At 37.1% G+C, this 10,879-nt stretch overlaps 1 protein-coding gene across 1 annotated transcript; it reads left to right on the forward strand.

The window, feature by feature from the left end:
- The first annotated feature begins 3,705 nt into the window (after positions 1 to 3,705).
- On the forward strand, positions 3,706 to 6,539 carry LOC119992648 (pectin acetylesterase 7-like). The gene is made up of 12 exons (XM_038839446.1): positions 3,706 to 3,949; positions 4,055 to 4,137; positions 4,244 to 4,373; positions 4,576 to 4,655; positions 4,757 to 4,840; positions 4,927 to 5,051; positions 5,144 to 5,204; positions 5,323 to 5,379; positions 5,455 to 5,532; positions 5,760 to 5,865; positions 6,014 to 6,159; positions 6,269 to 6,539. The coding sequence occupies exons 1-12, from the start codon at positions 3,832 to 3,834 to the stop codon at positions 6,377 to 6,379; spliced, it is 1,179 nt and encodes a 392-aa protein (XP_038695374.1). The 5' UTR covers positions 3,706 to 3,831; the 3' UTR covers positions 6,380 to 6,539.
- Positions 6,540 to 10,879: the final 4,340 nt, after the last annotated feature.

Here is a 10,879-nt window from a genome sequence, read left to right on the forward strand (position 1 = left end):
TTTTTGATTTCATGAGTTTCCTGGTTTTTGTGAAAAATAATTTGATGAATTGAAGCAACAAATGAAGGCCTCTTACACATCAATAATATTGTCCGCTTTGAGTTGTTTGATTCTCGAAAGATACATCGAGTCTGCATTGCTTTGTCTTTTTCAGGAAGTCATCCATTCCAATAGTGTTATAGCATAAGCACGCTTAATCGAAGAGAGTTACTATGAGATATTGACAAATGAAAAGATTATTGGGAGCGTCGTGGAAAATGATTAAGATGATGAAACTGCAGATGATCAGACTTGACATGGATTTCAAGAAGAAACAAAGAAGATGACACCATCAATCAAATGACATATAAGAGCCTTATTCATACATAATAGATGACAGCTAGCTAGCAATGAATAATGAATACTCAGTATAGAGTCCACAAAATAAGTGAGCCAATAATGGAGACAGTGAAAGATTTGTGAACCACCTCATCTCATCTAGGTGGAACTTCACTTAGTTATGGACCTTGTTTATATTATGAACATGTTTAACTTTCGTTTTGACACAATTTCATTAAGAACATTACAGAGATAGAAGTTTAGAACCGCCTTCTTCTAGAGGGTAATTAGCCATTCAATTATCTCTACCATTATCATGCACAAAAATTAATTGTTGGAATAGATTTAAAAGATTAATTAAATCTGCACGCACTGACTAAACATTATCTTTACAAAACCATATATATACACACACGTAGGATCCAGAAAGAGGTCCAGTGTTGAAAAACACTAGACTCGACCGACGCACCCTTTTGGTTTTGGAAAAAATTATAAATGTATAGTATTTAAGATGTCGAATTCAACAAAATATTATAATTTGTGAACCTTCCTCGAAAGACAAAGATGATAGAATTACGGAAATATTCTTTTGCATGGTTAATTCATAGACAAATGCAGGAAGGCTCAATTACAAGAAAACTTGTCAAACGCGGAAAATTGGTTTCTAGTGTTTGAATGCATGTACTAAAAAAAGAAAACAATGCCAAATGAGAGGAGAATAAAAAATAAATAAATAATGAGAAGAGATAATGATATCTCTTTTTGGTCAAATTGATCGATCGTATAAATTTGGAATGTTGGTTATGAATTTAATTCCCACTAGAAGTGATACATTTGTGGTAATTCGTTGGGATTTAGCCTAACTTATTATGTCATTAAATGAAAATTTTTTATATACACAGTTTTGATAGTCGAGTTTAAATCCATGTCGAATGTTCAAATATCATATTTGTATGGTATTCGTCTCGGTAGCAAGAAAAAGAGAGAATATAATCAACTCAATCAATACACATGGGTGGGGCTCTGAGGTTGGAAGTGTTGTGCCACCACACCAACTTTCCCTTTCATCTATTAAAATATTTGTTATTTAATTAGTTCATCATTTTTGAATTTTTTTTTTATAGAACATCATGTTTGAACTTTGAATGTGATGTTGTGAATTTATAATTCAACAAATAAAATAAAAAAAGTATTGTTTTAGAGTGGCTCATGTCAACACAAAGTTACCTTTACAAGGATGGTTTAAGGCTTAGGTTTATATTTGTATGGAATGGGATGGTGTTTTATTTTTTTTAATTAAAATTGATTATAATTCTCCTTAAAATCATGTTAAATCATAGTTTAAAATGTGTTATTGAGTATTTTGCGTGCTCATAATTTTAGAATATAGTAGATTTTGAAGGAAAACCCTAAGGTTACGCTTTGTTGCCATATGAAATATGAATGGTAACTAGAATGAGAATTGTAATTGGAATAATGATAGTAATTATGGATGATATGTTTGGTTGTATCACGAATAATGATAGTAATTATGGATTACAACGTTTGTTTTGTAAAATATTTGTTGGATTGAAATGAGAATTAAGGATCCGTTTGGTGAGCAATTTTGAAAGTAACATATGTGCTGTCTGAAACACTGGAACTGTTTGGTTCAATTTATGCTTGTAGGATATGTATTGTTTAAAATGTTGTGGCAAATTACGTATATGAAAATTATGCATTTTATAGCAATTAAAATATTTAATTGTTTCACAATTCAAGTAATTCTTGTCTAGTCTAAATTATTGCATATTTACTTTATTAAATTCTTACATATTTGAAATAAAATGAACATTTTTTATTTAGTTTTTTTTTTTACACCGGTCAAATTTATTTATTTATTTAATGATTTATTACTCCTATTAAATTACTGATTATTTAAAGTGAAAACCAAGATATTTCCGGGAATTCAAGGAAAAGGTAAGGATAGTTTAGTAACAAAAAGTGACATAGTCCCAAAATTGTTAAAATAGGTAGCATTTTTGATGCAGCGAGGGCAACGACTACAGGCTCAGCCCAAGCCCAGCAATAAGTTGCCCTAACTACCCACTTGAAAATCGGTTACCTAATGTTAGGTTTGACCCACTTATATACTGCGACTCCCAGTCAGTCACCACCGATGTGGGACTTCTACCCACACCATGGACTATTCGTCCTGCATCATTCCCCCTGCCAACAGGGGCACGTCCCAGTGCCCTAACAGCCCAACCTGGCTCCAATACCAACTGATGCAGCGAGGGCAACGACTACATGCCCAACCCAAGCCCAGCAATAAGTTGCCCTAACTACCCACTGGAAAACCGGTTACCCAATATTAGGTTTGGCCCACTTATATAGTGCGACTCCCAGCCAGTCACCACCGATGTGGGACTTCTACCCACACCATGGACTATTCGCATCAATTTTAGTACCCATTTTGAAAAGGTAAGGATAGTTTAGTAACCTATTCTAATTAAAAGAATCCTAGCCCTCATCTCAGACAACACTCATTCATGTGTGTGGTATTTTATAGAAATCTTGAGTTCGAGCCTCCCTCATTTCCTTTTTCCCTGTATTAAAAAAAAACTTTCTTGAAAAAGCGACAGATTATTTAAATCTAAAGATTCCATGGTTTATAAAGAACAAGATTAATACCTTTGAAGGGGAAAAAAAAAGTAATACAAAGTTAATTTGCATTATGGGGCCAAGGTTTGCTCTTTTACCACTCAAAAAATATATATATTCCTACTTTTAAAAAAGAAAATTGAAAAAGCCAAGAACAACTTTTTCTTTTGTGTTTGGAAGCAAAGAACAACTTGCCATTTGCCAACTTGGTACTTGGACATGTGTGTCGGTGCCCGCCAGTAACGCATAGGATACATATCATGAGAGGACATCCTGCGGACACTGGTAATAAAAATACTGGACCTCGTGCAGCTGGTAATAAAAAGGACAGCCTGCAAAGCCATCACCTTTAATGAGCATTAGTCAAGAGTATAGATTACCGTTAAACTTAGTTAATGACGAAAAGGGATGTATACATACAATACATGTTCTGAGAATATAACTATGAAATGATAATTTGGTATTTACTTTTCCACCTTACGAGATTATGAATTAGAGTCGGAGAAGTGGGATAATTCTCTAAAGTAAAATCGTGCGAGGAAGGTGGAATACCCTGTATTGTAGGGGTTTTGGGAGCTGACAATACCGTTGAATGCGCATCCACATTTAGTTATGGGGTTTTGATAATAATGGAAATACAAACCATTATCCAGCTAAACCACAACATGTGATTGTAAGGCCACTTTACATCCATTCCCATTACCCTCTAATGACAGTCCACGTACTTCGATTGTCAATTTGTCAGTCTAATCACTGTGACGTGTATGTATACACGTATATATAGTCTTCTACTTGTTAGATCTTCTCTCTATCTATAAAAGCATCAACTAGCTGCTATTATTGGTGTATGTATTGCTGTAGTGAGGAGAAATGGGAGGTTCAAGATTAATAACCCTTCTTCTTCTGGTTTCCTTTCTGGTGTTACTGCTAAAAGGAGCTCAAAGTATACCAATCACATTAGTTCAAAGTGCAGTAGCTAAAGGAGCTGGTGAGTATTTACTAGTCCACTACTTCCATAGTTTTCTGATCTGGGTTTCTTTAATATTGTTGTTTTATGAACTAATTTTTGTATTTTTTTCCCCTCAATTTGTAGTTTGCTTGGATGGAAGCCCCCCAGCTTACCACTTTGACAAGGGTTTTGGAGCAGGAATCAACAACTGGCTGGTTCACATTGAGGTACCCTGCTCTGTTTTATACATGGCATCTGTGTCAATTGATTATTGCATATGAAATGCTCAACCAGCAAGCTTTGTAAAATGATTTTGTGGGTTTGGGTTTTCAGGGAGGAGCATGGTGCAAAGATGCAGCCACATGCCTTTCTCGCAAGAACACCGAGCGAGGCTCATCCAAGAAAATGAAAACTGATATGGGTTTCTCCGGTATACTCAGTGGCAAGCAAAAATCTAATCCGGGTATGACTTGAAAATTCTTTGTTTTCGGTTACGAAAATGATAAAGATCTCAGCAGCTGCTGATGCTCCACATGAAATTCCGTGTGTATAACTCAGTAACTGAGATAATTGAGATACGAGTTGTCGGGATCCCTACCATTAGTGTGTCTGTAATTTTGAACAAATGTTGGAACTGAGTCACAAAGCTTTATTTGGATCTGCAGATTTTTACAACTGGAACAGAATTAAGATTAGGTACTGTGATGGTTCCTCGTTTACTGGCGATGTCGCGGCTGTCGGTCCAGTAAGTGATTTGAATGATTTCTGTCAACATTTGGAATTTCTTCTTAGATGGGTGTATCTGATATATGATTTTGAGTCACTTGATGATTAAATTCGATTTAGTCTGGACTTTACTTGAGAGGAGCAAGAGTATGGCGTGCTATCATCGATGATTTACTCGCGAAAGGAATGAATAGAGCTCATATGGTATGACATGGTTTGATAATTTTCTCCATGAGAACACACATATTGCTTTGCCATTGTTGTTTCTTGATGATTTAAGGGGATGACAGGGTATTCTTTCGGGTTGTTCTGCCGGTGGATTAAGTGCCATTCTGCATTGCGACAACTTCCGCGATCTCCTACCTGCAACTGCTAAAGTGAAATGTGTTTCGGATGCTGGTTTCTTCCTCAATGCGTAAGCTTATTGTTCATTTGAAGGACCAGATCGCTTCCAAACATAATCTAAGTTTCATGGTTTCTGACTATATGATCTGCGATTTTTTCCAGGAAGGATATTTCCGGGGGGCTAACCATTCAGAACTTCTTTACTCAAGTAGCTGCAACTCATGTACTCTTCCTCCCTTCTTTGATACTACCTAGATAACCTGTTAAATTTACGGAAAACAATGAAAGCCGGAAAGTTTTGAGTCCTGAATCCTGATTGGTTCAATTTAAAATCTGTGTAGGGATCGACTAAGAACTTGCCTGCATCTTGCACCGCAAGAATGAGACCAGCAGAGTTGGTAAGTAGAACTAAAAAGTGATGTTCGCTTGGCTACTTTCTGGTAGGCCTTACTAATGTTTGTGTGATATTGCAGTGTTTCTTCCCACAATATGTGGCTCAAACGATGAGGACTCCACTTTTTATTATCAATGCTGCTTACGATTCCTGGCAGGTTAGTATACTTGGCTTCCAGTAGCTAGCATGAATTCAAATGGTTTGCAGCTGGTTATCGGCTTTGGCCAAAGGCGTATGCCTGTGGAGTTTTCGTAGTTCGATTTCTAGCGGGATCTATCCCCGTTCGGTTTCACGCTGAGCCTTGGCCGAACTTATCTGTCGGCTGTCGTTCTCGGTTTCTAAAACAAAATGTATCTCATGTCTAATTCGCTTACACATGTTCAGTTAAAGAACATTTTGGCACCAACTTCTGCTGATCACGGCAAGAAATGGAGTGATTGCAAGCTTGATCTTAAGAAATGCTCTGCTCCTCAACTCCAAACCGTGCAAGGTGACTAGTCATCCAAAGCCTATCATATATACTCGGGTTACTTCAATGCTTGAAGTTAATTTCTTTCTTGATATTATGGCGTTTCCTCAGTGTGTTTCATGAAACCATAGACTAAAACTCTTGGTTGTAATCTTGTTATTTGATTCAGGTTTCAGGAACCAGTTCCTAAATGCACTGTCTGCACTCGGAAAGTCTACGTCGAAAGGAATGTTCATACTGTCATGCTACGCCCACTGCCACGCCGGAAGGCAAGAGACGTGGTTAGCGTCTGATTCTCCGATGGTTGCTAACACGGTGAGATTGAAACCGGCTTCTATCTTCCATTGCATACCCTTTTTTTTGAATTCTGGCATCAATATTCTCTTAAGTTTTGATTCGCAATATGAACTGAAAATTTCTGCAGACAATTGCCAAGGCGTTTGGAAACTGGTACTATGACAGAGGTGCATTTGACAAGATTGACTGCCCATACCCTTGCAACCCTACTTGCAAAGCTGTTCCTGATGATTCTTGAAGTATAGTTTTAGCACATCTGGTATTGAATAATGGTAATAATATATAGGAGAACCTGAGCATTTCATTATGATATGATATTCTAGGGTTTGCCTGATGCCCTTGAATGTGTATGTGATTAAATATTATAATTATTATCAATAAAGTTTAACTTATTTTTATTGTCATTGATGAGTTCATTAATCATGTATGATTTATCGAAAATGATAAATATATCAGCAGTAGGTATCTCAATTATCCAATTGTTGAGTTAAAAAAATGGTGACAAAGGCATGTCATAGCCCACGAAACTTAAAACGGCTCCAAGGCATGCCATGGCGTTGGAACATGAGAACTTTGAAGTTTGAAAAAAATGACATCAAGACATGCCATAGCCGTTGGAACGTGAGAACTTTGAAAATTTTGAAGGTTTTGAAAAAAATTGTGTCAAGGCATCCCAAGGTCGTTGGGATGCACAAGACCCAAACGAATTCACGGGTTACACATGTTTCACATGATGCAGATAAAATCTTATGAATATAATTCAACAGTTGAAATAATTAGAATACCACGAATCTCAATTATAATTAATGATTTATTTTGTTAACAACATTATTTGGGATGGAGTGACTGGTTTGAAGATTGAATATAAGGTGTTAAAAGTTTAAAGTCCAAATACATCAACAAATATTGTTCGTTTTAGGACACGGGCTCATAAGTCGTCTCTGTAATACTTAGGCACAGAAAACATGTTTGTTGCGTGAAAAGTGCTTCAATGTCAATGCCATAATAAATCTTGACACAAAGAGGGCCTACATGGAACATGCAAGTGATGGCAAGCTGGGAGACATGATAAGTGGATTCCTCCACCTATTGATGTGTGATTAAAGTTAACTTTGATGCTGCAATTCGTTAAGGATTTTGTTGGTGCTAGAGATGCTTCAGATAAAGTGCAAGTATCTTTTGTCTATCGTCCTTACAAAGGCTCATCAAGTCTCTCTCCACTCATCTCCATTTCTTCAAATGGATCATTTCATCAGAGATAATAATTCCCTCTTCATAGATTTGATTCACAGCATCATTATGTTAGATTTGCATGCCTCTATTTGTAATGATTTTGGAGGTGTGTCATATCACCTCATAATTTTGTGTTTTCTCCGCTAAACTTATTCTCCATTAAAATTGTAAACTATGGGGAATTTAAGACTTCTCTTGTCGCTTTTCAACACCAACAAGGGTGTAAAGGGTCTTTTTCTTACAATAATTTAACGGATCGATCTATTGGTTATTGACGGTTTTGATTATTCGATCGTTTTTTGATCGATTCTCACGAAATATTTTTTGAAATTATCGACCATTCAGTTGATTAATCATTCAGTTCGATTTTTCGGATAATATTAATTTTCTTACAACCCTAACCAACGGAACATATGACCTTTCATTTTGTTTCTAGTTAAACCGTTTTGAGTCTTTGACTTATCCGGCTGAATCCTACTCCCTCTGTCCCATTTTAATTGTCCCCTATTTCTTTTTGGGATGTCCCAAAATGCATGCCCATTTCAATTAATTAAAACTAATTTCATCCATTTTTCCCATCTTACCCTTATTTACCTTTAAATTGAAAAGTTAATATAGTGAATTCCCAATGAGTCATTGACATCTTAATTGTCCTTTATAAATGTCAAATTGAAGGGAAGTAATGCAATTTCTTAAACTGTGTGTAAAATTGAAGTGAACAATTAAAATGGGACGGAGGGAGTATATACTTTGGTTATACATTCCTTCTGAAAATCAGATCAGTTGTGGGCTGGCCCATGAATATGTGGGCCTTGGCTTGTATTTTGACCTTTGCTTCAACCTAGACAAGCCCATGTATTTTATAGAAGAACCAGCACCTATTCAAACGGGTCAGTTGTAACGTTTCCTATGGCCCATGGACCCATGTGAAGCCCTTTACAAATCCGATAAATATATCTTCTTCAAATTCAGCAGCGAAATCTATATTCACCGCCACTGTCGACGACGCCTCTACCTCCGCCGGTCTTCATCGATAGCCGATACGGTGGCTCTGTCGCCTTACATCTCTTTTCTGGTCGCTGCTGACAACTCTCTCGCGTTCAATTGAATGGGGAAGAATGAATTCTTTACCCCGACAGCGATTGCGAACGGGATCAAGGCGAAAGGGCTCCAAAAGCTTCGATGGTACTGCCAGATGTGCCAGAAGCAATGCCGAGACGAGAACGGGTTCAACTGCCACTGCATAAGCGAGAGTCACCAGCGCCAGATGCAGATGTTCGGGCAGAATCCGAACCGGATCATGGATTGATACTCTGAGGAGTTCGAGCATTCCTTTCTTGACCTAATGCGCTGCTCCCATCGTTTTAGCCGTCTGGTCGCAACTGTCGTCTACAACGAGTACATCCACGATCGCCACCATGTCTACACGAACTCCACCCAGTGGGCACCCTAACCGAGTTCGTCAAGAACCTTGGCCGCACCGGCAAGTGCAAGGTCGAGGAGACCCCCAGAGATGGACATAACAATTAACAATTATCTCTTGATCTCTAGCTCGACCACTGATACATTGGTAAATCGAGCAGTTGGACACCTGAGCAATCGTCATGCCTTATTCTCTATTGAGCTGACTTGAGGATCCTTCCGAGATATATCTAATGAACTTCAAAACTCACATTTTCTCATGCACATGGCATAACAATTAACAATTACCTGTTGATCTCTAGCTCGACCATTGATACATTGGTAAATCGAGCTGCCAAACAATTGAGAAGTCGAGAAATCGATATGATTTTGGACTTCATGATATAGGCCAACTTGAAAAACCTATTATTGATGTATTTTTCTTATATTGCTTGAACATAAAATTAATGAAATCTAGCTGTTCCAATCTAACATTCTTCAAAATAAATTTTCCTTCTGGCGGTGAAATAGCGGAATAGGAAGCTCCAATTCCTAACTCCATTTTTTGCTCCAATTATTCTCAAAATATGTTAAATTGTGAATTAAAATGTTTAGTTGAATATTTTTGTGTTTATAATATTATAATATTGTAGATTTTGAAAAAAAATTTAAAAACTAAAATCTAAATTATAAACTCCTAAATCCTAAACACTAAAAATTAAAGCCTAAATTATAATTAGCTCTCATCCCCTCTCTCTCCTAAACTCTCTCATCTCAATCTCCTACCGAATACAGAGGCTTTTTGAGGAGGAGGAGGCCCCCCACCCATCTCCACGGTTCCACTCCCACACCCACCCCGACCTCCACCTCCATATCCGTCCTACACCCACCTCCATCTCCACTTTTTCATTTTTAGTTTGTTTTTCTTTTTGTTTGCGTGTTTTCTTCCAAATCTAAAGGTTTCACCCTCATCTATGATGTTTTCCCCCACCCATTGGGTAGTTTGGCCACTCTCTCGTTCGGATCTAGTTGTTTGGTTGTTTTGGGAGATGGCGAGGTTTTATTTGCCGGTAACGACGAAGTCCATCTTTTGGCCACTCTAATCAAGGTTGTAAAAGATATGTCTAAAGGAGAGGTTTTAAGGCAATTCCTCATCGTGTTTTTGCTACTCCGAGCAGGGACGGAGCCAATGTAGGCCCAGAGCCCACCCTCAATTTTTGAAAAAAAAACTATTAAATATACCCAAATTTCAATATAAATCTATTTCTTTCAATATCAAATAAGCCTTAATAAACCCAACTCTCCACAAGTCTTAATAAGCCCAATTTCTTTCCCCTAAACTTCATACGAGATATCATACCAAGTCAAGAAAACTTGCCCCGCCGTCTCCATATGATTTTCTTTAAATTCATCAACCAATTCTCAAATACATCATTCTATTGGCCTTCTTCAAAACAGAAGGTAAGAGGTCTCTCCTTATCTCTGTGTATCTTTGAATTTTGAATGGTTACTATAATATTTCTAGTCGACTTGTAACCTTTTGAAAGGCTTATTCATACCTTCTCTGAACTAGTTTTAGACTAGACAAAATAGGATGAGTATGCAACTGAAGAGAGAGAGCACTAAGAGTTGGGCTCTTGGAGTTGAAAATTAAATTGTAAGACTTATCATCATATTAATATATGGATATATTTGGACTACTTTTGTTGGATATTTGTAGATAGCTTTAAAAAAAATTTTGGGGCAGCACCCCCATCAACCTTTTCACTCTCTCCTATAGACCAAACCCTCTCTCATAACATTTCCTAGATCCACCCCTGGCTCCGAGGCCCCTATTTACCTCTTTAAACGATTTTAATCACTATTTGTCCGTTTGTGACATCTGTTGTTGTTTTGGGTCATTCATTTACTCTTGTTTTAGGAGTGTTTTTATTTTGTAATGTTTCACGAGGAGTTGACTTGTCTTTGCATTGTGATTTCACTGATTGGCTTTGATAATACAAGTTTGTGTTATTTCTCAAAAAAAAAATCATAAATACTAACTTTAACTTTGACCCAAAAAAAAATGTAAGGGGAATTGGAACAAAATTGTAGTACCTCCCGA

The sequence above is a fragment of the Tripterygium wilfordii genome, chromosome 23, assembly GCF_013401445.1.
Source record: "Tripterygium wilfordii isolate XIE 37 chromosome 23, ASM1340144v1, whole genome shotgun sequence".
In the NCBI taxonomy this organism is placed as follows: domain Eukaryota; kingdom Viridiplantae; phylum Streptophyta; class Magnoliopsida; order Celastrales; family Celastraceae; genus Tripterygium; species Tripterygium wilfordii.

Excerpts from the sequence above, each read along its gene's own strand:
- LOC119992648 (XM_038839446.1), top strand. The coding sequence starts at position 3,832 with ATGGGAGGTTCAAGATTAATAACCCTTCTTCTTCTGGTTTCCTTTCTG. Across the intron at positions 5,205-5,322 it reads CTCAAGTAGCTGCAACTCAT|GGATCGACTAAGAACTTGCC; the intron begins GTACTCTTCCTC and ends AAATCTGTGTAG. Across the intron at positions 5,866-6,013 it reads TCAACTCCAAACCGTGCAAG|GTTTCAGGAACCAGTTCCTA; the intron begins GTGACTAGTCAT and ends TATTTGATTCAG.